The 27,670-nt window shown below is 33.6% G+C and overlaps 6 protein-coding genes across 8 annotated transcripts; 1 reads left to right on the plus strand and 5 right to left on the minus strand.

Annotated features, from left to right (window-relative positions):
• Positions 2,461 to 3,670, plus strand: LOC104755888. The gene has a single exon (XM_010478365.2). The coding sequence runs from the start codon at positions 2,816 to 2,818 to the stop codon at positions 3,425 to 3,427; it is 612 nt and encodes a 203-aa protein (XP_010476667.1). The 5' UTR covers positions 2,461 to 2,815; the 3' UTR covers positions 3,428 to 3,670.
• Positions 3,772 to 4,437, minus strand: LOC104759241 (protein NUCLEAR FUSION DEFECTIVE 4-like). Its single transcript, XM_010482191.1, has one exon. It carries the CDS (start codon positions 4,435 to 4,437, stop codon positions 3,772 to 3,774), a length of 666 nt encoding a protein of 221 aa, XP_010480493.1.
• LOC104759242 (mediator of RNA polymerase II transcription subunit 15a-like) lies at positions 5,460 to 6,700 on the minus strand. The gene is made up of 4 exons (XM_010482192.1): positions 6,560 to 6,700; positions 6,418 to 6,459; positions 6,245 to 6,333; positions 5,460 to 5,667 (listed from the first exon to the last, which is right to left on the minus strand). Exons 1-4 carry the CDS (start codon positions 6,698 to 6,700, stop codon positions 5,460 to 5,462), a joined length of 480 nt encoding a protein of 159 aa, XP_010480494.1.
• LOC104755889 (mediator of RNA polymerase II transcription subunit 15a-like) lies at positions 11,001 to 13,597 on the minus strand. The gene is made up of 6 exons (XM_010478366.2): positions 12,974 to 13,597; positions 12,541 to 12,635; positions 12,102 to 12,419; positions 11,795 to 12,001; positions 11,622 to 11,710; positions 11,001 to 11,458 (listed from the first exon to the last, which is right to left on the minus strand). Exons 2-6 carry the CDS (start codon positions 12,628 to 12,630, stop codon positions 11,251 to 11,253), a joined length of 912 nt encoding a protein of 303 aa, XP_010476668.1. The 5' UTR covers positions 12,631 to 12,635; positions 12,974 to 13,597; the 3' UTR covers positions 11,001 to 11,250.
• On the minus strand, positions 13,849 to 20,850 carry LOC104755890 (mediator of RNA polymerase II transcription subunit 15a). Of its 3 annotated transcripts, none has more exons than XM_010478369.2 (13): positions 20,639 to 20,850; positions 20,132 to 20,255; positions 19,866 to 19,977; positions 19,614 to 19,731; positions 19,315 to 19,512; positions 17,918 to 19,108; positions 17,747 to 17,817; positions 17,532 to 17,606; positions 15,810 to 17,108; positions 15,367 to 15,711; positions 14,650 to 14,856; positions 14,476 to 14,564; positions 13,849 to 14,286 (listed from the first exon to the last, which is right to left on the minus strand). In XM_010478369.2, exons 2-13 carry the CDS (start codon positions 20,242 to 20,244, stop codon positions 14,079 to 14,081), a joined length of 4,026 nt encoding a protein of 1,341 aa, XP_010476671.1. In that variant the 5' UTR covers positions 20,245 to 20,255; positions 20,639 to 20,850; the 3' UTR covers positions 13,849 to 14,078. The 3 variants fall into 3 exon arrangements, with proteins under 3 accessions (XP_010476671.1, XP_010476669.1, XP_019095138.1); XM_010478367.2 differs by having other exon boundaries at positions 15,810 to 17,123; XM_019239593.1 differs by having other exon boundaries at positions 17,918 to 18,959; positions 19,166 to 19,512.
• Positions 22,218 to 24,029, minus strand: LOC104755891 (mediator of RNA polymerase II transcription subunit 15a-like). Its single transcript, XM_010478371.2, has 6 exons — positions 23,818 to 24,029; positions 23,536 to 23,650; positions 23,311 to 23,434; positions 22,989 to 23,064; positions 22,725 to 22,836; positions 22,218 to 22,442 (listed from the first exon to the last, which is right to left on the minus strand). Exons 1-6 carry the CDS (start codon positions 23,928 to 23,930, stop codon positions 22,395 to 22,397), a joined length of 588 nt encoding a protein of 195 aa, XP_010476673.1. The 5' UTR covers positions 23,931 to 24,029; the 3' UTR covers positions 22,218 to 22,394.

Consider the following 27,670-nt stretch of genomic DNA (forward strand, 5'->3'; position numbering starts at 1 on the left):
TTGACATCTCAATTTAGTATTATATATATATTTTTTAAAAAAGTTTAGATATGTATGTGTGTCAGATTTTATTTAATTTATGGGTTTAATTGCAACAGTTAATAACAAATGATTTATTTTTGAAATGTAAATCTCCTCATTTTAATTATAATATTGAATTAAATTTTTTTTATGAAATAGATATATATCTATATATATAGATTGAATGGAATTTTTAATATATATATATATATATATAAGATTCTCTCTCTCCCTAATGACCACTTGGCATCTCCATTTATTATTATATTTTTATTTTAAATGTCACATAAGTATGTTTGTGTAACTGATTTTCTTTAGTTTATGGTTTTAAATGCAATAATTAATATCAAATGACTAATTATTTTATATCAAACTAAAAATATATTAAAGAAAAACTGATAACAAAGTTTAACAAAGTATAACAAAGTAAAAACATTAAAGTAAGATGAAAAGATATTTATGTATAATCATATCTAATTTCTATATCTCTTGAGATTGATTATATTATAATTTTATTTATTAAAGTAAGGAAATATAATAGATTTCTATACTTTATGAAAATAAAAATTTTAAATTTATGCATTACGCAAGAAAACAAATTTAAAAACATAATTTTATTTTGATATTTTCTTAAAAATTTAAGTTTTTTATTTAAAAGAAATTATGCAACAAGCCACAAAAACCTATTTTTACTACAGTATAAATCTAAGAAACTAAATTGGAAGATTCTATCCATTTTCACCTCTGACCATAAAAATACATTTTTTTTTTGCTATGTAGAGAGAATCACCTATATAATAAAACGGAAATACACAAATTTTTTTTTGTAGACTATATAATTTTTATAAGTTGGTTACAAAATATGTTATAGATTAAATATAGGTTGATTACAAAAGAAAAAGTTATATCCCAAAGAATCTTCTTAGGATATTCCAATGATTTATACAACTTCCAAAATAAAACTATTCTTTGTATTCTATGTATTGTTACAAAATATATACTGTTAGGCATAAAAAAAGAATAAAATTGGCAATTTATTACACTTAATCGTGATTTCTGATATCTTCTTGTGCAGTTAAAAATAAAATTTTACCTAAGCACAAGTCATATTAAAACACTTTCACCAAACATATTCAAAATTTAAAATAAAAACAAACAACAAACTTAACCATTTCTCATATATAAAATTACAAAACTAACAATATAAAACTTACAAAATATGTGCTTTTTCAAGCCATCATATTTAGCATATGATTTTATTGCATAATGTTTTATCCAAAAAAACTTTTAAAAACAATTATAAAAATTATATTTTATTATAAAATTATAATATAAATAATGTGAATTTTCAATCTGGGTTAATGTGGGTTTTTCATGCTATACAATTTAGGTTATCAAGTTTAGGAAGTTCTGATTATTATGGCAGATTTTATCCAGTTTAATAGATAATTTTTGAGAAATATAAAGAAAATTTATATAATGTCTACTAATTTGTAAAATTTAAATATTCAAACAAAAAGTACATGAAGTATGAGTATCCCATCTGAATCTTCTACCTATTTCTTTATCGGTTGGACTAAAATATACAATATCAAATGGATAAATTATTATTTAAATCATGGTTATAAAATAAAATATACATGACATTTATGGGGCGTGACAATTTTTTCTGTCCATAAATAATTGTTCTATTTTCTTCTCTTTTTTAATTATTATTGTAGTTGTTTATACTGATAAGAAAACAAATATTATTTTGTCTAAAAGGAAATTATACTGATAACAAAACAAATATTTTTTTGTCTAAAAGGAAATAAAAACATATCAAATACTATACTAATACGAGTTAGGATTATAAGTGTTAATAATATTCATTAAAAAATTTTATAAACATAACCTCACACATACGTAATATATTGCAAATTTAATAATAACTTTAACTTTTAAAATCAATCCCGCACGTATGTGCGGTTCTGAATCTAGTTTTATTATAAAATTATAATATAAATAATGTGAATTTTCAATCGTAGCACGGCTCCAAATCTAGTGTGCTAATATAGTGTGTTACTAATTAATAAGGGAGGGGGACATATTTGGACTATATCCAATCTGAGTTAATCTATCAGTCTTTCGCAAATGACATCATCATCATGTCCCTTAAACCTCCCAGTGCATATTAATATAACAGTTGTGTTTTTTAATCCCTCACTTGATTCTTATAATTTCCTAGCGAATTATATAATTTAGTTTGTAAAAAAAACAAAGCAAAAGTAGATTCCAAAAATACTAGTATCATACTGACATACTTACTAGTTACTACTACTACATGTTAATTGTTAAACGACAAAAGCAAATGGCACAATAAGATTTTAGAAAAAAATACAAGAGTGACCCATAAACAAAAAGTAAAGATCCCACTGGTTTTGCTCCTTTCCCCACACCGTAATTGATGGGTCACTCTCCGTCTCTCCCCATTCTCCCTCCACACTCACATCTTTATTTTTTCTTTTCTTCAGAAATTACTCAAACAAGAAACAAGCATGGGGTTTACTTTACATGCACATAAATCAATATTTTGTGTGTGTGTATTCGTAAATTTTGTATGTTATTCACTTTTGACCCATTTTAACTTTTCACTTTAATCAAATTTTGTATCTTTACGCCTCAACTACCTTAACGACGAAGCCCGCTACTTTCCAAAAAGTCAAAAAAGCCCCTCACTCACCAGTCTCTCTCTCTATATATATACTATCTTTACACAAAACAGAACACACAAACACACACAAAACCTTGTTCAATGGAAGATTGGTTCTTATGGCTCTCGAGAACAAACCTTGAACCTTCTCTAATCCACGAATACGGTCTCTCCTTCTCCCAGAACGAGCTCGAACTCGAAGACGTTGCTTACTTCAACCACGAGTTTCTCCAGAGCATGGGAATCTCCATCGCTAAACATCGTCTCGAGATTCTCAAACTCGCTCGCCGAGATCGCAAGAACGCTCCTCCACTCACCTCTCGGTCGATCTCCAGATTCGTGGTTGCTATCAAGAAAACAGGTAAATGTTTCTCCGATCACGTACGCGCCTGGATCCGCCGCGAAGAAGAGTCGTCTCGAGCTCTGGTGTTGTTGCCGCAGAAGAAGAAGACGAGCAGCAGGATTAGTAAGTGGAGATCAGGCGGGTTTATGAAGAGGAACAAGAGATCTGTGATGCCGAGTAATGGAAATGGTGGATTTGAGAAGCAAGAGAGGTTGCTCTTGACCAATGGGACTCCTTGTAGACTCGATAGCTTCTCAAGTCCCATGGTTTTTGATTACAGTTGCAAGGATGAGAAACTACTTTATGATCAAGATACTTGTTTCGAAGATGTCAAATGGGATTCTATGTTTCAGAATCTCAAACCTACTTAGTAATCTCTTGGTTTCAGATTTGATGGTGAGAGATGATGTTTTAGGTTTCTTCCACCATGGACTTTTTTGAAGTTTTTTTTTTGGCCTTTGTGTGTTGGAGTGTGTGATTAGGGTTTTTTTGGTTAATTAACAATTAGGGTTGAGTGGAGGTGTCAGGTGTGTGTGAGTGTGTGTGGGTCTTTGTAATGAGTCTGTCTCTTCAGTCTTTGCTTTTGGCCTAAGTCTCTGTTCCAGTCAAAAACTTCTTTACAGCTTTTTTTAACTACTTTTTAACTCTGTCTTTCTGAAAAAAGTGTTTACACACATAACCACGACACTAACACCTGCCTCAGGTGATAACTACACTACTCTTGAGGTAACCGGAAAGATCTTGAACCGTATAGAGACTGATAAACCGGTCTTATTCTAACAGTTAGAATCACGCCTAGAATTGCGGCAACTCCACAGACGCAAGCCAGGATCATGAAAGTAAGCTTGAAACAATCTGGTCCGTAACAAGTCGAGCTTCCTTGTCTAATAGCCTCAGCATCATACAAACGACCAGCTAGTAAACCGGAGAAGAGAACTGCACCAATTGGGTTTCCTAGAATCATGAAACTATAGATGATGCCAAAGTGTTCTAGTCCAAAGAGCTCAGATGCTGTAGGAACCATGAGAGAGTACTGGAACCCGTAGCATGTGCCTAGAAGCGCGGTTGCGGGATAGAGAGTGGCGGTTGAAGAGAGAGCGTAGAGAATGAAAGCAAGTACCATTAGAAACTGTGCCAATGTCATCCACACGGTTCTCGGCATTGCTCTTGACTTGACAAAGTGCTCTGAGATGGCTCCTGAGCTAAGCCGGCCAACAAAGTTAAAGAAACTAAAGAGGCATAACAAGACTGTTGTGTTCTCAATGCCAACTGCAATCCCAACCTGAGCCAAGTTGTTTAAAACAGTGACACCAGAACCAACACCAAGGAAGTAAAGAAACCATAGAAGCCAGAAATCAGCCTTGACCAAAGCTTCTCTCATTCTAAAATCCTCTCCTCTCCTCGGTCTTCTCTTCTTCTCAACTGTTACTTCAAATTCTTCTTTTTCAAACTAATAGACAAAAATATTTGTTTCAAAATTTAAAACTAATTGATTTCGAGTTATAAAAAATTGTTAATTACACACTTATACAACATGATTTTTATAATCAAGTTTAATTTTTTTTTTAAATAACTTAAAAAGCTATTAATTTGAAATACAGTAGAGAGGGATTATAAATTCTCTTTGCAAAAAAGAAAAGGAGGAAAAAGAAGATTATGAAGTAATTTCTAATGACACAAACGAGAACTAGTCCACATTCCTAATATATATATTATGAATGATCTCGTATCGAGTCGAAATTTTTAGTTTTGTAATAGACATAAATTTGTGGGTCAAATGAAGCCAACATCAAAATTCTGCTTGGTTTGACCACACGTGTACACACACATTTCACATGAACATGCATAATAGATTCACAACTTAATTACAACAAAAACAATTGGGAAAGAAATTTACAACGTAGGAAAGACATGTCAATAAAAATCACCAATCTGTAACCAAAACTAATCTACTAATGAAAGCATGCAGTTTTTTTCAGGAATTAATTGCATTAAGCGCTTGTTTGTGCACTTACTAACCCAAAGACTCATAATCTTGCAACAGTCTATTCTTCTAGCTCATTAGTCTTATAGTATAACACGTATATGAGTAACTCACTAGAATAACCCATGACATATCAGTTTTTAATCATTTGGATCATAATACAAGTTAGAAGCCTGCGAGAAACATGGCACTAGAAAGGACCGGTCAATTTCAAAAGAAGCACATTACAAATGGAACAACAATTACTGGCAGATTCCTATATCTATCCACTACATTCACAAGGATTTGTTTGATTATATTTTCACTACACACTGTCTACACTAGAGAGCATACAAACCTTATACTAAAGCCTTTTTTGGTTTTCTGATATGAAACAGTAAGACGAATAGCAGAGCTACCATTAAGGACTTCCATCAGATTCAGGAAGCGACTTCATGTTTCTCCCAAATTCCGTATTTTGAGCTGAAAGTTCCACCACCAAATTGCTGTGCGTACTCACAAATCACTGCCCGAGCACAAGCGTCCCATGTCTTGGCTATGTCTTTGAGCGACATTGGCTGTGACAAACTTCTTAGCAATATGTTGAACCTTGCCATAGCTTTGGACGAGAGGTCCTCGTTCTCTTTGCTGTTCAAGAAACCAGATCACGTTAAGGTTAATAAGATGATGCAGTTTCTTATCTACCGACAGGATTTTGGACAAAATTTTTAACGATATGGTAGATGTTTGCTTGACTTGGTATGAAAGAAACATGTATCAAATTACAGGATCGTGCTTGTACCTGGTTTCAACCGGGAGTATGTCCAGAATAGATGGAGAGACAATAGGATCAGCAGCATCTTCATCATCACTAATCTCAACGACTGTATCTAACAGCCGCTGATTTATTTCCTTAATTTTCTCCAAAAGGGCATGCTCGGTCTGCAGTCCAAGATTGAGACTCCTAAAAATAACAAAACTGAAACCTTTATGCGTCCAAATTTTTAGATATATCTAAGGGAAGTGTAACTGAAAATCGTACCTCAGTTCTTCCCTTATGTCCACCACATGTCACAGTAGATTCCATACCTACCAAACCAGCAAACTGGTTGTAGCTATCACCAACACTACTTCCTCCCAGTGNATTTTAACGATATGGTAGATAGATGTTTGCTTGACTCGGTATGAAAGAAACATGTATCTAATTACAGGATCGTGCTTGTACCTGGTTTCAACCGGGAGTATGTCCAGAATAGATGGAGAGACGTTGGGGTAGCTACAAGGAACCAGCAAACGCAGTGGTCGAATAGGAAACTGTGATAGAGGCAGAAACATACTTTAAAAGGGATAACTGAAATAATGTTTCTAAAAATGTTATAACGAGATGACCATACTTACCATTTGTTTTGATGAGAGANTCTCCAAAAGGGCATGCTCGGTCTGCAGTCCAAGATTGAGACTCCTAAAAATAACAAAACTGAAACCTTTATGCGTCCAAATTTTTAGATATATCTAAGGGAAGTGTAACTGAAAATCGTACCTCAGTTCTTCCCTTATGTCCACCACATGTCACAGTAGATTCCATACCTACCAAACCAGCAAACTGGTTGTAGCTATCACCAACACTACTTCCTCCCAGTGAACCAACGCTCAGTGGCATTGCAGTTGTGTGACGCTTCATTTTCTTGTGACGCTACAGACAATATGATGTTTTGGTTATCTCTAGTCCTTCTTATTCACGTGTTGAGTTTCAATTTTCCTGTTATACTGCTTGCTCTGACGTAGCTCACTTCCCTGCTCCTTGCTTTGACCTCCTAATGTAGTCTCAGAGGGATCTCTCTGCTCCTGAAGTTTTGGAGACTCAGCAAGAACTTTCAAACATCAATGATGTTATGAGCCGCAGCCTTTGCCTTCTTTTTAGTAATAGGTGCCGTTTTGAAAGTAAGAGAATGAAAACGATTTAGCTAAAACTCCCTTTAACCCAACTCTCTCTTTGAGAATTAGGTTAATTGTTGGAGGTTAATCTTCTCATTAGCATAAGAAGTCCTTTTATAGACCCTAGTACAACCGACCTAATCATAAAGCAAAGCATAAGACTCCAAACCCTAATCCTAATGTTTAAAAGGAAATATTAGAAGCAACTATAATTAAACCAAAGACACCTAAACCAGAGCATGGATCAAATGAGCTCTATCAACTTCTCACTGAGAGGAAGGCCTCCTTTGATCCGGCTGTCTTTGCCACACATCCTCATATACCTCACGCTGTTGATGAGGTTAGTTTCTTCAATCTATTGATGATTTTTTTTTTACTAGGACTCTAACCCCTCTGCAATATCGCGGGGAAGTATTTTTAAAAAGATAATTTTAAATTATAAATTATAGATTATGAAATTATTTGAAAATAATAGAATAGTTTTTTTTTTTGTAAGAGAAGGGGAGGCTCCCCTCATATTATTAGAAAAATAGAAAAAATTTGAGAATTTGTTAAAAATGCCCCTTTTGATATACCCTTTTTCAAAAATACCTTCTTTTCTGGCCATTTTTATTTTTGCCCTCTTTTAATTTTTAATGACCATTTTACCCTTAGATGAAAATTATTTTATTCAATAAAAAGAAAAACAAAATTTTCCCGCCAAAAAATTTCCGACATATTTTCCCGCCAAAAAATTTTCGAAAAAATTTTCCCGCCAAAAATTTTTTTGTCAAAAATACAAAAATTTTCCCGCCAAAATTTTTCCCGCCAAAAAAAATTTACAAGGTTTTTAAAAGGTTTTATAAGGTTTCTACCTTATAAAAGCCTTATAAACACCTTGTAAAGGCTTTTACAAGATTTTTTAAAGAGTTTTAAAAGGTTTTTTAAACAACTTGTAAACGCTTTTACAAGATTTTTAAAAGGTTTTAAAAGGTTTTTAAAAGGTTTTCAAATGGTTTTTAAAAAGATTTTTAAAAGGTTTTTAAACACATTGTAAACGCTTTTACAATGTTTTTAAAAACCTTGTAAAAGTTTTTATAAGATTTTTAAAAGGGTTTTAAAAGGTTTTTAAACACCTTGTAAATGCTTTTAAAAAGTTTTTAAAAGCGTTTACAAGGTGTTTAAAAACCTTTTAAAAGCATTTACAAGGTTTTTAAAAGCGTTTACAATGTGCTTAAAAACCTTTTAAAAACCTTGTAAACACTTTTAAATTTTTTTTAAAAGCGTTTACAATGTTTTTAAAAGGTATAAATTTCAATATTTTTGGCGGGAAAAATTTTCGATTTTGGCGGGAAAATTTTTTTTTTGGCCGGAAAAATATTTTTTTCGGGAAAAATTTTCGATTTTGGCGGGAAAAAAAAATTTTGGCGGGAAATTTTTTTGGCGGGAAAATATTTTTGATTTTGATGACTGTACATTCTTGCTGTCACTCAAAAAAGGGTAATTTGGTCATTTTGTATATAAAAAGGGGTAGTTTTAAAAATGATCAACAAGAAGGGGTATTTTTAAAAAAAGGTATGGAAAAAGGGGCATTTTTGAGAATGCCCCAAAAAACAACTACAAACGGACTGACCGTGGCATAGTACAACCAACAGCATCCTCAAGAATAATCCCCTGAACACACTCAGGACTAACAACCAAAGAATGAAAACCCAAAGAGAAAATAATAGAATAGTTTGAATGCACAAATATTAAATATAAAGTATTAGTAAAAACACAACCATCAAAATGAAAATTTATAATAATAAAATATTATGGCAAAGAAACACAACTTTGCAAAAAACATTGTTTAAAAGATTATAAATAAGAAACACAACTTTGCAAAAAACATTGTTTAAGAGATTATAAATATAAAACTAGGCAATATCCCATGCTTAAAGCACAGATCAACATTTAAAAGAAAAATTAATTGAATAAAAAAGTTATTGTTATATTTTTTAGAAAAAATTATTTTGTTTGAGATAATATTTATTTTTATTTGTTCTGTAAATCTATATATGTTTTTTTAATACTAATTATTTTAGAATATTATAGTATTTTATTTTTGATGTATATTACAGTTTTATATTTTTTTTTGTATTTGCATCATTATTTTGTGAAATATGAAGTTGTAATTTTAATATTATAATTATGAACAAATAAAATTTATTAATTTATCAGCTATATACATTTAGTTTTACCAACCCGCCAATGTGAAAATTAAAACACACATTTTATTTTCATAGATCGAGTAATAAATCTTTGTTTTTAAAATTTCAAATCACAACATATGTAGAAAAAATCTGCATTTTATCAATCATAAGTATTATATGAAAATTCCAAACAATTCTTAAATAAAATAAAATAAAGATGATAGGAGAATCATAATTTGAAATTTTAACAAAATATTCGAAATCTTGTAATTAAAAATAATTATATTGACTACTTGGATATAAAATTTTAGTTTTTGAAAATTTGATTTGTTTATATATTTTTTTAAAAATATTTTGTAATTTTCGTCCATAATTAAAAAAATATCTTTTTTTAACTAATAATTATTTAAAATCAATGGCATGACAATATAAAAGTAAAGAAGAAAGTAAATTCTATTATATTAGCAGTTAATTTTTTTCATATTTTTTTCAAGTATAAATTAGTTTTGATTTGAAACTATTTCTTTTACTTATTTATTTATATTTGATCTGTCATCGTTTTTATTTTTTTAATTAATTATATTTATTTAATTTAATTAATTGATTAATCTTAATGAAAATTTTCTAATGGCAACTGATTGTAATTTTTTTACATATTTTAAGGTTAACTTCTCAATTAATATAGTAGGATATTTTATGAAGAATTATGGTAAAAACTAAAACTAATAAACTATTATGACAAAGTGATCCTAACTGAAAATAAATATTTTCTAATAAATAATTATAATTATAAAATATATTTGATAATGAGTGCAAAAGTATCAACTAAAAATTAAAACTAAAATACACAAGTCTAAAAATAATATAAAATATAGATATCATAACTTTTTCTGTACGAATAGTTATCATAAATAGAAGCAACTGTAAATTATATATTAACTTGTATTGAATTTCTATATTGCTATAATCATTTTTAAAATTTTATTTAAATTATGGAATAATGTTGAATATTGGATATTAATATTCAAATTATTTAGATTCAACATAAAATAAAAAATTTGTTTCAACAAATAATGTTATCGATGAAGAGACAGATATATATAGAGTTCCCAAATTCTCTGACGAACTCTCTGTGCATCCACCCGGTGAATTTCCTCCGGAGCAGATTCCACCAGATATCGTCAATGACGTCTTTTGCGACTCTTTGGACCACTTTGACGTCAATGACGAAGATGAAGATTTCCAGTCTCCTGGAGATGAAGAAGAGCCTGCTCACATCTATCTCATCGTGGATGATGCTTCCACGACGTCGTTAGGACTTGTTCTCTCTTGGTCGTTTTACCTTTTCCAATAATTTGTCGTTAGGACTTGTTCTCTCTTGGTCGTTTTAGCTTTTTCAAACTGTGTGATTCGTCTTTAGGACTTCGTCTATCTTGGTCGTCAAACCTTTTCCAAACTGTGTAATTTTGTTGGTCGGGTTTGGATGATCAGTATCGAGTTGAAATTTTTAATTTTGTAATAGACATAAATTTGTGGGTCAAATGAAGCCAACATCAAAATTCTGCTTGGTTTGACCATACACGTGTACACACACATTTCACATGCACATGCATAAGATAGATTCACAAGTCACAACTTAATTACAACTAAACAATTGGGAAAGAAATTTACAACATAGGAAAGAGACATGTCAATAAAAATCACCAATCTGTAACCAAAACTAATCTACTAATGAAAGCATGCAGTTTCTTTCAGGAATTAATTGCATTAAGCGCTTGTTTGTGCATCCACTAACCCAAATACTCATAATCTTGCAACAATCTATTCATTCAGCTCATTAGTCATATAAGTATAACACGTATATAATATGAGTAACTCACTAGCACTGGAAGGGGCCGGTCAACAACAACACTGAGGGTGAGTGTTCAATTTCAAAAGAAACACATTACAAAGGGAACAACAATCAATGACAGAATCCTATATCTATCCACTAAAATTCACAAAAAAAAATTGTATGATTATATTTTCACTACACTATCTACACTAGAGCATACAAACCTTATACTAAAGCCTTTTTTGGTTTTCTGATATGAAACAGACCGACCATTAAGGACTTTCATCAGATTCAGGAAGCGGCTACATGTTTCTCCCAAGTTCCGTATTTTGAGCTGAAAGTTCCACCACCAAATTGCTGTGCGTACTCGCAAATCACAGCCCGAGCACAAGCGTCCCATGTCTTGGCTATGTCTTTGAGCGACATTGGCTGTGACAAACCTCTTAGCAATATGTTGAACCTTGCTATAGCTTTGGACGAGAGGTCCTCGTTCTCTTTGCTGTTCAAGAAACCAGATCACGTTAAGGTTAATAAGATGATGCAGTTTCTTATCTACAGACAGGATTTTGGACAATTTTTAACGATATGGTAGATGTTTGCTTGACTCGGTATGAAAGAAACATGTATCTAATTACTTAAAAACTGAAGGATCATGCTTGTACCTGGTTTCAACCGGGAGTATGTCCAGAAGAGATGGAGAGACGTTGGGGTAGCTACAAGGAACCAGCAGACGCAGTGGTCGAATAGGAAACTGTGAGAGAGGCAGAAACATACTTTAAAAGGGATAACTGAAATAATGTTTCTAAAAATGTTATAACGAGATGACCATACTTACCATTTGTTTTGATGAGAGATGAGCCTTCAAACCTGGGCTGAGGGAAACAGCTATAAACGAGAATCTAATTGTTGTTCCTTCACACTCTTTGCTTGATGTTACTTTCTCACTAGGATCAGCAGCATCTTCATCATCACTAATCTCAACGACTGTATCTAACAGCCGCTGGTTTATTTCCTTAATTTCCTCCAAAAGGGCATGCTCGGTCTGCAGTCCAAGATTAAGAGTCTTCAAAATAACAAAACTGAAACCTTTATGCGTCCAAATTTTCAGATATATCTAAGGGAAGTGTAACTGAAAACTGTACCTCAGTTCTTGCCTTATTTCCACCACAAGTCACAGTAGATTCCATATCTACCAAATCAGCAAACTGCTTGTAGCTATCACCAACGCTTAGTGGCATTGCAGTTGTGTGACGCTTCATTTTCTTGGTCGCCATCATTCCCTCTTGCGTCATGAAGTTTCTTGCTTGGAGACGACATTTAGTCATTGCAACCAAGTCTTCGCCAACTGAAGCTCTCGAACCGTTTCCTGGAGCTGAACCAGCTATCGTATCAACCATGCTTACAACCGATCCAATGTCACTTACTGCAGAAGAAAGTGCTTGTGGCGAGATGGACTTCACCTGAAAACAACCAAAAGCATACATCAAGTTCAGAAACAATGTTTCAACGACAAAAGAGGGATATGGCAGCAATGACACTGCCCTGTTGCAAAGACCCTTCAAAATTAGTAATGTTACTTACGGCTCTAATAAGGCGTTCTATAGGCAGCTCAGTATTTCCATCAGGACTAGTAAGCTCCTCTCGCCATTCTTCTCCATTTTCATTCCCCATTGTATCTAAATTAAAAAAAAAAAGCGAGTTCATCAATCAGAAGAGACTGCGTACAATAATACTAAAACCCTAAACTAGTTAGAGAAACAACAAGTATCCATAAAAAGTGGATCTTTCTACGTTCTAATGGCAATTCGATGATGGAAAAAGCAGGTTGGCTCAATCGTTAGTACTCGATTCTAAGGGTTTGCAATGCTGAAACTTAAGCGGGTCCGTGAAAAGCACGCAATGAGATAAGAAGAAGAAGAAGAAGAAGAAGAAGGAAAGTGTTCGATTCTTGGTTTCACCAACAATATGAACTCTTCTAAAAAGCAAACAACCGAAACTCGAAAATTTTAACAACCTTTAAGCGAAAGCGAATGCTTTTGATCTGCAAAATCTCGTTTCTTTGTTTTTGTTTTGGGGTCATCTTCGCGTTTTCTTGATTATACACTCCGTTTAAAATGACAGGGGAGCGAAATGAGGAGACTCTGATTGGGCCGGTAGAGAAGAGACACGTGTTCTCTCTACAACGGAACGGGCTCGCGTTTATATATGGCGGTGACGGAAGGAAGCTCACAGCCGACTGTTGCAAAAGTGTTGATGGTTCTCTCAGGCATTTCGTCGAGCACTTGTTCTGCATCAGGGAACTATAATTCTCACCTCCGGCACATCTACTCTCCAAGCTCATTACTTAGTACATATAGATGAGAAATTGCTCTTTGAAACAGATACGAGTTGTTTCATACCGCTCCAACATTACTCTCAAAACTGTTTCACAATCTCTCAAACTGATCTGATCTTTGTTGATGCGGAGGAGATTACTGGTCGAGTTCAATAAGAATACCAAAACAAAACATATTATTGTTGGAATTCACACTTTGATTAATTATCTAAATTAGTAAGAAAGGTGAAGAAGAGTAAGAAAGAAGTCACACAGCTTGAGAAGGACCAAGATCGAGAAGAGGAAGAAGAAGACGTGGGTTGGTTTTGGTGTGTTAAATTGAGAAGTGCTTTGGGCCATTAATTATGTTTTGGCCCATAATTGTTAATGAGTCCATTAAGACGAAACTATAGGTTTAAAACAAAGAGTATAGTATATATTATCTGATGTATGGTGTATTAATGAATCTTATCCAAGAGAGATTAAGCTAAGACAAATGTCCTCAAGTGGCTATTTTTAAGCACTTTAAAATGAACAAGTGACGACATATATATATACTAACGAGATTCACAAAATACATACAATAAAGTTAATTATATAATTGAAAAATGTTCAATAATACAGCATAAGCTTCGGTTAATAAATAAAAAAAATCCCAAGGGTATGTATGAAAAGACTTGTAATGTACAACAAAAAAGTTTGGCAACCGTTTTGGCTTTTATTTGTTTTTTTTTCTGTGGTTTTGACATGACACAGTAAGTGCATCACAGTGCTTATCATTGAGGACTAGAGAAATCCATCTGATTCAGGAAGCGGCTACATATTTCTCCCAAGTGCCGTATTTTGAGCTAAAAGTTCCACCACCAAATTGCTGTGCGTACTCACAGATCACAGCCCGAGCGCAAGCGTCCCATGTCTTGGCTATGTCTTTGAGCGACATTGGCTGTGACAAACTTCTTAGCAATATGTTGAACCGTGCCATAGCTTTGGACGAGAGGTCCTCGTTCTCTTTGCTGTTCCAGAAACCAGATCACGTTAAGGTTAATAAGATGATGCAGTTTCTTATAAAAGGTTTCTTGAGACATGAACTGATTTTGGAGATGATTTAACTAATATGGTAAAAGTTTGCTTGACTCGGTATGAAAGAATCTATTGACTCGGTATGTTTCTGTTTACTTGAGACTAGAGGATCTTGCTTGTACCTGATTTCGACCGGGAGTTTATCCAGAAGAGATGGAGAGGCGTTAGGGTAGCTACAAGGGACCAGTAGACGTAATGGTTGAATAGGAGACTGTAATAGAAGAACAAAACAGAATTTATTAAAGGATAAATGAAATCATTTTTTCACAAAATGTTCACGAGATGACAATGCTTACCATTTGTGTTGATGAGAGATGAGCCTTCAAGGCTGGGCTGAGAGAAACAGCTATAAACGAGAATCTAACTGTTGTTCCTTCACACCCTTTGCTTGATATTGCTCCCTCACTATGATCAGTAACATCTTCATCATCACTAATCTCAACAACTGTATCTATCAGCCGCTGGTTTATTTCCTTAATTTCCTCCAAAAGGGCATGTTCCATCTGCAGTTCAAAATCGACTCTTCAAAATAAGAAAATCAAGGTCTTGAAAATATAGTGATGTATTGTGAGAGATTTTGATTAAAATAGTGATGTTTTGTTGTTAATTCTCTCAGGTTTGTGTTTGGGGTTTTATGGGTGTAATGGAGAACAGTATGGTGAATAAGGAGACATGAAAAGTTGTGTAAGGGATGATGAGCAGTGGTGATGCTTTTGTTGATAAAAGAGTTGTTTTTCCATAATGGTGTTGCTGCTGCTGCTGGTTGTTGATTCCTGAGAGAATTAACAACTCTTTTATCAACAAAAGCATCACCACTGCTCATCATCACTTTCACAACCTTTGATGTCTCCGCATTCACCATACTGTTCTCCATTACACCCATAGAAACCCAAAAAATCACAAACCTGAGAGAATTAACAACAAAACATCACAAATTTAATCAAAGTCTCTCACTATACATCACTATATTATACATCACTCTTCACTAAGGGAAGTCTAGCTGAAAAACATACCTCAGTTCTTGCCTTCTTTCTATCAGAAGTTGCAGTAGATTCCAGGTCTGATGTTTCTGAACCAGTAAACTGCTTGTAGTTATCACCAACACTTCCTCCCAGTGAACCAACGCTCAGTGGCATTGCAGTTGTGTGACGCTTCATTTTCTTCGTCGCCATCATTCCCTCTTGCGTCATGAAGTTTCTTGCTTGAAGACGACACTTAGTCATTGCAACCAAGTCTTCGCCAACAGAAGCTCTCGAACCGTTTCCTGGGGCTGAACCAGCTATCCTATCAACCATGCTTACAACCGATCCAATGTCACTTACTGCAGAAGAAAGTGCTTGTGGCGAGCAGGACTTCACCTGAAAACAACAGAAAGCATACATCATAATCAGAAAAACACTTCTGCTACAAAAGCCATACTGATGCAATACCCTTCAAAATTAGTAATGTTACTTACAGCTCTAATAAGGCGTTCAATAGGCAGCTCAGTAGCACTTGGTTTTCCAGATGTACTTATCAACGGATTTAAAACACTTCCATCAGGACTAGTAAACTCCTGAAGGAGGGGAGAGGCAGAGATCCCTGGAGTGCCAATTGCAAGGGATTGAACTACGCCTTGCATGCCAGTTGCTTGTTGGCGCGCAAGATTTCCCATTGACAACGACGAAGTGCCAGAAGGTTTCTCCGAGTCAACTTGCATAGGGGACGGAGCCAAGGGGGTTGAAGGAGATGGGACAACAAAAGGGGAGTTTGCAGGTTGCAATGGAGTTCCCATCTTGTTGACAGTTGACAGATTTTTCTGGTCCACCTGAGGAGACAAATGTTGTTGTGACATTTGAGGAGATGCACCTTGAAGAAGTTGAGGCGACGAAACAGCTCCTGGTTTTAACTGTTGAAGAGGATAAGTGGCACGCTGTCCCTGCAGAGAATGTTGCTGAAACATCCCACGACTGACATTCATCCCTTGCCTCGATGTCAAATCATTCATATCATTCATCTGTTGTAATTGTGCCGCTTGCTGTCTTGCCTGCAACTGTTGCTGTTGCTGTCTCGCTTGCAACTGTTGCTGTTGCTGTTGCATTTGGCGCTGTTGAAATTGCTGTTTGAGTTGCTGCGTCATTTGTTGGTCTTGCTGTTGCTTCATGTGCTGATGCTGAAGCATACTGGAACTTAACTGGGGTTGATTAATATTAGACTGCAGTGTACTTAACCCACTTTGACCCGAGGCAGAACTGTTATTTACTTGTTGAGAAGTATTTTGTTGCATGGATCCCATGGCAACCTGCTGGCCATTATTCAATGCATTGCCTTGGCCAGATTCTAAACTAGAAGCCGGTATGGAACTAGGAATGTTCTGCTGTGGAGCTGAAACTCCAGGACGAGATGACAGAACATTATTCTGCATATTTGGCAAACTACTCTGTTGTGCCCTTGGCCCAGCTCCCTGCATGCTCATTGCTTGCATCTGCGGATTTGTTTGATTATCATGAGATTGATCTTGAACTGTCTGAGATTGCGGTTGCTGCATTGGCTGCATCTGAGATTGCGGAAGCTGCCCTTGCTGTACTGGCTTCCTCGGCTTGTGCATATTTAAGAAACCTATAATCTGCTTCTCGTAATAAGGCACCTTATCCTTCAATGCGGGCATGATATTGCTTTTTGGAACAGATAAAAATTGTATCATGCGCTCCAACATTGTCTTGAACTGTTTCAATTTCTCAAACTGATCTGATCTTTGTTGCTGTGGAATAGAATCCTGCTCCAGAGAAAACTGAACTAAATCAATAAACTAAGACACAGACCACAATCTATGTAGGTATTTGAGAGTTAACTTTCTATTTAACAATCTTTAAGAATAAGAGTCTCAAGAATCCAAAGTTGTATGACTTTCTACTGTAATATCGAAAATAACCCATAGAAGTAAGCTACAACCTCTATAGGTTAGGGAAGGAAAATAATTATCAGCAGGTAAATTTTCTAATACACAGTATGTTAAGAATACGAGTCTCAACGGCCTCTTTTTTGTTTGGTAAATGGGTAACGATACTCCAAATATATTCTGCAATAACGAACTGATCTTGCATTGAATTTGTAAAACTCCTCAAAATGCTTACTACTGTTCCCGAGGAGATACACTTGCAAACTATATTTCAAGCAAAAAACAGAAATTGTAACTTACTTGCTGCAACTTGGATGCAACTCTCTGGTAGATTTCATTCAGATCTGGTAAGTACATCTCTTTCAAGGATTTGATCTGCAAAGACAAGTAGTCATACGATTAGTCATCCTGGTGATCTATGTAAAATCGCCTGCCTTATTGCATTTATCTTGAAGATTTAATACGTGTAGTCAGAACTGGTAAAGATATAACACACTTAAAACAGAGAGAACAACCTTCTGATAAACCTCCTCTTGCCAATCAACCCCATTTGCACTTTCCGTCTGTGCTGTCGAATCCAGCGATGCTAAGAATTATAAAAACGGGGTTTGTTCAACATCAGATTCTGGTGAGAGATTATGTAAACTATTAGAACCTAAAGTATTTAAAAGGATGCAAAAGCCTACATGATGGCATCTCCGGGAGGGTTCTTTGGGTTTGATATAGTTGTCTCTGTTGGTCCACAACATTTTGAGGTGGAAGCAGAGAACCTGTGACTTGGCCTGAAGCTTGTAGCCTTTGTTGCACATCCTGTTGTAGCAGATTAGGTTGTTGTTGCAACCCTAGCTGCTGATGATGCGACTGAAGCTGGGGCATCATCTGCTGTTGGGATGGCTGATTTTGTGACTGTTGGCCCTGAGAAGAAAACAAGCCATGGCCAGCCTGATGTGTTCGTTGCATCCCACCCGTTGATTGTGATAACATATGCACCGCGTGCTGGTTATTCTGCAAACTTGAGTTGCCAACCTGGGAATTGAGCATCTGTTGTTGTGGTTGCTGCATTCCTGCAACATTTCCTTGAGAGCCCAGTGGTTGCTGATGCGTTGCCTGAAGGTTGTTTTGTTGAGACATCAACTGTTGCTGGGCCGTTGGCTGCTGCTTCTGCTGCTGCTGTGGCTGCTGTTGTGACTGCTGCTGTTGGATGTTCATAACATTATTTTGTTGGTTTAGTAACCTTTGCTGATGTTGCTGCTGCATATCCCCAACAACATGTTGCCCCATCATCTGCTTCTGTTGGATACCCGAGCTATTTGCGGCTTGTTGCCGCATTATTTGTGTTTGCTGCTGTTGTTGTAGAGGAGAAATTGATTGCTGCGGCAATGACGTCTGCTGCTGATGGATGCCAGACGCTTGTTGTGATTGTGGATGTGGCCTTAGCATTGACGATTGATGCTGACGCAACATAGATTGTGTCGTCTGCTGAGCAGACAATTGCGGACTTGATTGCTGATTTGTGTGGAGACCCTGGAGAGGGGCTGAGTTCACAGTGGATGGCTGCGTAGCAGATGTTGGAACACCAGGCTGTTGAGAAGAATGCAGTTGATTAGGCTGCAGCACATTTTGTTGCTGCTGTTGCATGTGTGATGGCAAAAGCGAATTGGGATTGGGAACATTCCCTGACTGGAAATTCTGCTTGAGAAGTTGCTGCTGTAGCTGCTGCTGATAAAGATATTGTGCATTCTGCGGCTGCTGTTGTTGCTGTGAAGACATACCATGTGGCCTGCCAAGCATCTGCCTTTGGGATCCTGAAAACATGTTCGAGGAAAGGCCATGCTGCCCAGATGAATCTTGCAACATTCCAGCTACATTTTGCATATTTGAATTCTGGNGAAATTCTGCTTGAGAAGTTGCTGCTGTAGCTGCTGCTGATAAAGATATTGTGCATTCTGCGGCTGCTGTTGTTGCTGTGAAGACATACCATGTGGCCTGCCCAGCATCTGCCTTTGGGATCCTGAAAACATGTTCGAGGAAAGGCCATGCTGCCCAGATGAATCTTGCAACATTCCAGCCACATTTTGCATATTTGAATTCTGGTTTACAACGCTTGTGACGTTGTTATTGGTTATGGAAGAAGCCGGCGGCATGGAAGATGGTAAAGCAGTAGAGCCCGTCATTCCAGAGGCGGTATTATTCTGCATGGTTTGGGACATCAACGGCTGAGGTGCTTGAGATTGATTGGTTGGCAACGATCCTGGAAGAAGGATACCTTGATTGTTGGGTACTAATCAAGGAAAAGTTTTAAAAAGCAACAGGTTAGAGGAACAATTATCCATAAAACCAGATAAACAGACTAAACAATACATCTGTGAGAATTGTGATTACTCGAATCCATGGATGTTCCATTATTAGCGGCAGGGATAGATGAGGAAGAACCAGCTGCATTTTGCGATTTAGTCTCCATAGTTAGCATCTTCATGGATATTTTCCGAAGGTAATCAGTCTGAAAGCCGATAGAAAAGAGAGTATCAGGAAGGTATACATAGATTTCTTTACGGCTACCAAAAAGATAGGTTCTTTTTTCATATTTACCACACTAACCAAACAAAAATATATGTTCAGGGGACGTTTAATAACCTGATTAATAGCACCGCTGAAAATTTTCTCCTCAAATCTGGCTGCAATTCTCCTGAGCTCGTTGATTCCCTCTGGTCCAGAAAATGGAAGGTGCTTCTTGAGTGTTTCCATTCTGCGCGAGTGGCAAGTAAATAAGTAAAAACAGAACTACTGGTCAAGGAACCACGACAACCTTCTAGTTCTGTAGTGAGAATGATAAAAACTTTGCAGAGATGTGATAAAAACTTTGCAGAGATGTAAACTCTATTGGTATATATTAAACTTACATCTTGTTGACAATCTTCTGACGTGAATCAGGTGGCAATTGAGTTCTCCAATCACCTGTCTCCATGGCAGGTTCTCCGTTTGGAAGAGAAGGCCTCCAATTGTTATTATCCATCAAGGTTCCTTCTGTTTATAAGCCATGAAGAGCAAAGTATCAATAATAAGTAGACAGAAAAAAACCAAAACATGACAATTAACAAAGGGACTATTAAATCAACATGAAACCAATGACCACAGAACAGGGATTAAGATTAATTAGCACTGAGAATTTCGTGATGATCAGCCAAATTCTCACTTTTACCAGTAAAAACCTACAAAGCCATAAACTTCAACCTCAAATAGAACTCAGGAAACCAAATAAGCAAACTTTATCACACCTACAAAGTTTCATCTAATATCCCAATTATAATCACCAATACCCACCAGCTACAAAGGGCTATACTTTATCGTCTCTAAAAGCAAAGGGTTAAGCAAAACAAACAAAACAAAACGAGATTCGAACATGTCACCTCAAATTCAGAGGCTATGACGAAGAGATTTCGCGTATGACGGCCAAGGTTGCTGCAACGATTAGGGTTTGATCCTTAGGAAATTAGCGGATTAAAAAAGAGGGGAAATCGGAACTAGATTAGGGTTTAGTTTGATCGAGAGACGGATGAACTACAAAATAGGATCTCTTTTGGGCAAAGACAAAAGATGAAACCATAAATAATCTGCTGCCAATTGTGTCCTACCAGTTCGCTTATATAACAAGAGAGATTTCTTACCTTTTTTTTTCCTTTTTTTTTTTCCTCTCTTTATTGCAAATTACAAATTTGAGGTGACAAATTACAAATTTGCAATAAAAATATGTATTTAAATATATAAAATTACCAGATCATATATTATATAACCCGCTAAATTATAAATTTACTACAAAATGTTTCGTGCTATACACGATAATATAATGTTTACGAAAATAAAATTTACTATAGAAGTTACCATATTATTTACTAAATTGTTATATATTGTCAACAAATATAACTTTTATTTACCAAAAGATAGTTATAATAAATTTTATTGATGAAATTTTACTTTAAAATATACCCTATGATTTAATAAATTTTAATTTTAATTTCGTGCTATACACGATGATATAATGTTTACGAAAATAAAATTTACTGTAGAAGTTACCATATTATTTACTAAAATTATTATATATTGTCAATAATTATAACTTTTATTTACCAACAGATAGTTATAATAAAATTTATTGATGAAATTTTACTTTAAAATATACTCTATGATTTAATAAATTTTAATTTTAATTACCAGATAATGTTTTATGGTATGTGTGACAGGTAAAAAAAAATCAACTATAAATTTATATCCTATAATTTACTTTATCATAATTTTTATTTACTAGATAATATAACAAGATAAGAAATCATTTTAAAATATTAATTAAGTTATACTCCCTCCGTTTCACAAAGAGTGTCATTGACATTTTTTACACAAATTAAGAAAAATTTGAATTATACATGTTTGCCGCTATTTAATAAGTAATTAATGATCTAAGTTCAATAAAAATAGTTTTGGGTTTAGGAATAAAAAAAATTAGCATTAAAACACTCATTGGAAACATAAAATGACATTTTTTGTGAAACAAAAAAATTTCTACCAGAATGACACTCTTTGTGAAACGGAGGAAGTACTATTTTTTTGTATTGACTTTTATTGAAAAAGAATTTTGTTATATTGTTGATGATAGGTATTGATATCAAATCATGATAGTTTACATTTGTTAATTTACGTAGAGTAGATATTTCAAAACTGGAATTACATATTATTTTTTTATGTTTTCTACACTTAATACGTTTGGTTCAAATGATTTTGTGTATTTTTGATTTTTTGTTCGTAGACCTGGTCAAGAAAAAAATAACAAAAACTTTCTTTTCAACAATCTTGACCATAATAACATTTTTCTCAGATTTAATATTTTTTTTCTTTTACATGGTTTTGCATATTCTTGTTACGAACCTAAAATGTCATGAATATATATCATTAGTCTTAACATCAAGTTTCGTACAGTGATCGGCGTAGAATTTAACTTAATAATCCCTAGCACAAAATAACTTAATTAATTTTGCCAACTAGTACAATATCAAATGAGTACATTACCAAAAATGAAGAGCAAATGCATTTGAATTTTCTTCTTATTTTAGTCAATCATAATAAATATTGTTTAGACAAGTAAAATACAACGATATTAATAAGTCTGAAATGTTAATCGCCCTCGTCCACAGTAAAAGACACTTTGCGAAAGTAATCCACCTGAAAAATAAACAGTATATCAAAAAAAAAAAAAAAAAAAAAANGGGATGCTATCTCAAAAAAGAAGGTACAAATGGAGCTTAATCAAAATATATAAATTGGGGATGGTACAACAATAATAAGGTTCATGATAGTACCAATAATTCAGATCTGTGTCCCTTTTGCCTAAGAAATCTATCTATTAATGTTTTTGGGTTTGTTGTAAATCCACAAACAGTAGAATGGTGAATGAAACTTTGTTAACAATATAGAGGCAAACAAAAAGGAAATTAATGATGAAACCTGATTTATAGCATTTTTGAAAATCAAATCCTCGAAGCTGACAGCAATTCTCATGAGCTCGTTAATTCCTTGTAGTCCAAGATTTGGAACACGTTTCTCTAGTGTTTCCATTCTACGCTCAATTAAACATGTTGCTAGGTCAAGATCGATGTAACCTTTTATATATATATATATATATATATCTACAGAAACTTCGCTTCAAAGTGGCTCTCAAGTGAGAAAAGATCGATAACAACACACACACAATATCTACAATGAACTTACATCTTGTAGGCATTACTTTGGCGTGAATCCGGTGGCACTTGAGTTCTCCAGTCATCTGTGTTCGCGGCAGGTTCTCCTTTCAAAAAAATAAAGGCTTTGAATTGTCATATATTGTCCATATGATGAGAATCTACGAATAGATTTCTAATTCCATATAATTAAAACTGAGAAAACAAAAACATATATGGTGGCGTAGAAAATACTACACAGCTTTGTATTAAGACATTCACCTTATCACACCAAAACAAGATTCTGCTCCTACATGAAAGACGTTACTGACAGTAACAGGAAAAAAGAAAAGAGTTGTTAATTATATATTTACCCGAATCCATTGATGTTACACTATTAGCAGCGGCCGGGATAGATGATGAGGAAGAACCAGCTGCATTTTGCGACTTCGTCTGAAGAGTTCGCATCTTCATGGATATATTCTGGAGGTAATCAGTCTGAATGTATACATGGATTTCACAACCCATATAATTTGTGTGAGTCCTTTCTCCTCTCACAAATCTTTTATATGTTGAGAGAAACGTTTTTAATTAATAACCTGGTTTAAAGCACCGCTGAAAACTCTCTCCTCGAATCTGGTTGCAATACTTCTGATCTCCTCTAGTCCAGATAAAGAAGATTGAAAGGGAAGGTACGTCTTTAGTGTTTCGAATCTGCGCAAGTCAGTAAAAAAATAGGGTCAAGGAACAACGATACCACAATAAAACATTGCATTTGGGTAGGATTTAACAAAAAAAAAAAAAATCGAAAGCTAGAGTGGGAATGATAACTAGACAAAATTTGCAGACATGTAAATTCTATTGGTATATATTAAACTTACATCTTGTTGACAATCTTCTGACGTGAATCAGGCGGCAATTGAGTTCTCCAGTCACCTGTGTCCATGGCAGGTTCTTCTTTTGGAATACAAGGCCTCTGATTGTTATCATCCATCAAGTGTCCTGTATTTTTTTATAAACCCATGGAGAGAAAAGTATCAATACATGCTTTTAATTTAGGAGATATCAATCGTGATTAACAAGATTGACTTGATGAAAGGACATTTGTGTATTATTGATAGTAGATTTACTATCTTATTATATAAAGTTGGGTTTTGAAAGTTAGCCATTAACAATATTTTGACATGTGTTAAAGTTATCAATTTCAGATTGACATGTGTAAAAGTTAATATTTAATAGCTATAAATTTAAAAAATAAAATATTTTGTTTTAAAAAATATTAATAATATAAAAATATAATTATCAAAAATTACAGAATCTATTAACATGTGTCAAGTTATCAATCTCAGATTTTGACATGTGTAAAAGTTAAATAAGAGAAATTTGAAAAATAAAATATTTTATTTTTAAAAATATTAATAATGATAAGATATCGATCATTAATATTAATAATGATTGTTATCATCCATCATGTCCTGTATTTTTTATAAAGCCATGGAGAGAAAAGTATCAATACATGCTTTTAATTTAGGAGATATCGATCGTGATTAAGAAGATTGACTTGATGAAAGGACATTTGTGTACATCTTAAATATTATTGATAGTAGATTTACTATCTTATTATATAAAGTTGGGTTTTGAAAGTTAGTCATTAACAATATTTTGACATGTGTTAAAGTTATCAATTTCAGACTGACATATGTAAAAGTTAATATTTAATAGCTATAAATTTAAAAAATAAAATATTTTGTTTTAAAAAATATTAATAATGTAAAAAGATAATTATCAAAAATTACAGAATTTATTAACATGTGTCAAGTTATCAATCTCAGATTTTGACATGTGTAAAAGTTAAATAAGAGAAATTTGAAAAATAAAATATTTTATTTTTAAAAATATTAATAATGATAAGATAATTTATCAAAAATTACAGAATTTAAAAATACAAAGTTTTTAAAATACAAAGTTTTTAAAATAATTATAAGAAAACTATATATATATATATATATATATATATATTTCATAAAATTCGAAATTATAATATTATTTAAGTTATTAATTATACAAAAATAGAAAAATGATTAAGTAAAATATACAGTTAATTATTAAATCTAAGTTTTGTAAATACTCACTTCTATATAAATATAGATTGTCTCATATTTAAATAATTTATTCAAATATACTACTTTCAACTTTGTTTAATTGAGAAATTTTTTTTAATAGGAAGGTAATTTCTTATTTTTTAAAACCAAAATTTTCTCCTACTTTCTTCTTTTCAGTTGGGAATAGGTAAGTAAGAATAATATATTGACCCAAAAAAAAATTAATATATGCGTATCATTTTCCTAATACTATATTTTAAAATTTATTGTAGTATTTTTAGATTGTTTTATTTAATTTATATTTTCATCTTTGAATTATTTAGGATTCATATATTACAATGCTTATAATTTTCTGTTGTTTTTTTAATGATGTCAAATTAATTTTCTTCTAATTTCTCAACCTTGATTGGTTGGTCATAAATCTTTTTTTTTTTTGCAAACATAATTATTACCATAATTCATTCAATCCTAGAGGGAGATAACGAGTAGAAGCTCATCAACCTAATGGATAGATAAAATAGGCTAATCAAACACAAACTTATAACAACATAGATAGATAGATTAGAAAAACATAAATCGATGTTGATAGATTCATAAGACCTCAAAGATTGTGACACCCTGGTTTGCGGAAAGGTTTAAAAGAATTGATTTGGTCACATATATCACCAAAATACCCTTATTTTTTTGGTCAAAGGTCTTAAGAGAACTTCATGATGGGTGACCTTTCTGTAAGTGATTGTCGGAACTGTGCGAGTGAGGAACAAACATAAGAAAATATCATTTGTTGATTTGTAGGGTCTAGAAACAAGTTTTTAAAGCCTCTCATACGTAACAAACCGATCATCGAATATGGGTGGGTCCAAGAGCCGAAAAAAGATGTAGGGCCCATTTAGGAAGGCGGGCCCATGGACTGAGAGTAGATATGGGCTCACTAAGCAAGGTGGTGGTTGAGGCATTACAGAGACAAAGGCTACATCATGGTGTGTCAAAGACACTTCCATGAATCCATTAAAAATTTAACATTAGTTACTATCATAAGATTTTGTGACGTTAGAAAAATGTTTTAACTTTCATAGGTTGTCGGAACAAGCCATTTTAAGATAGCAAAAAGACGTGAACATGTTCTCTCCACACAAGAGGAGGGCAGAGCTGAGGTTTTCTCTCTAAGGGAAGAAGATAGAAGAGGTTGGACGCAAGATTATCTCCCTAAGGGAGGAAGGCGGAGCCAAGGTTATCTCAGGTTCTTTCCATAAGGGATGAGGACGGAGCCGAGGTTTCTCCATGGTGGTCATAAATTATTGTGATGATACATCATTGATTAATATATTATGTAATATGTTTTTTATTCAAAATGTTTTTTGAGCCAATAATTTTAGTAATTAAAAAACTATGCAGAAGTGAAAGTAAAATAGTTGGCTTAATGTGTTCATATAGACATTTTCTAGGTGGTGATAAAGAATATATTTGTAACATAAAGTATATTTCGATGTAAGAAAATACACTTTTAACAGTAACATATATTAAAGATTTGTAAATGGATATAAATCAGTGTACTATAACAAAAATAAATTTTATAAATACGTACAACAAATTTTAAAATATTTTTGTTAAATTTAATTTAACTTATAAAATTTTAAACCCGCACATCGGGTGGATCCTCATCTAGTTATCATATAAATATAAAGGACTTGTTAAGCAAGTAAGTGGCTATAGTATATACTATATCTTTGGATATATAAGCTTATTGGCTAATGAACTAATAAATCTCAGAGAAACTATTATCATTCTAACTTTCTAAGATTTCCTCCAAAATCTATCAACTCGAATCAATGGATCGATGTTACCGTTATTACCGGCAGGGATAGATAGGGAAGAACCAGTTGCATTTTGCTCCAGTTTTAGTACCTTCGTTGATATTTTCCGAAGGTAATCCATGCATGTATCAGGAGTATACATGCATGGATTTTCATACCGGGGATACCAATATTATTTATGGTCATGTTGTGATTTTCATTGCCAATCACAATCTTTATATCTACCAAACTAACGAACAAAAATATATTCTCATTATATATTCAGAGCCAAGGACATATTTTTATCACTAACCTGGTTAACTGCACATCTGAAAATTCTATCCTCGAAATCACCAGCAATAGGGGACGGCTTTGAGCTCGTTAAGGTGCTTCTTTAATGTTTCAACTCTGCGCCAGTGGGCAAGTAAACCAGGTAAGATAAAGAGAAAAAAAAAACTTATTGATCATCAATAACAAAAATCTACAATATATTTATATATATACTAGAATATGACATGTGCTAGAGCATGGTTGAAATTTCTTTTGTTTATTTGTAATTTTTATTCAAAACATCATATATATGATTATTTTATTTGTTTTAAATGTTTTTTTGGATGGAACATTATGTCATGAAATCACATGCTGAATATGATTTATGAAAATAACATCTATTTTGTAAGATCTAGATTTTGACCTGCGGTTAATTTGTATAATAAAAAAAAAATTTGTTTGTTAATTTTGTTTGATTTGGTTAGTGTTTAAAATTATATATTTTATTTTGATTGTTAATTCTATTACTTAACCCATAGTATACCGCATATTAATTTTATGAACAAATA

The sequence above is a fragment of the Camelina sativa genome, chromosome 17, assembly GCF_000633955.1.
Source record: "Camelina sativa cultivar DH55 chromosome 17, Cs, whole genome shotgun sequence".
Taxonomy (NCBI): domain Eukaryota; kingdom Viridiplantae; phylum Streptophyta; class Magnoliopsida; order Brassicales; family Brassicaceae; genus Camelina; species Camelina sativa.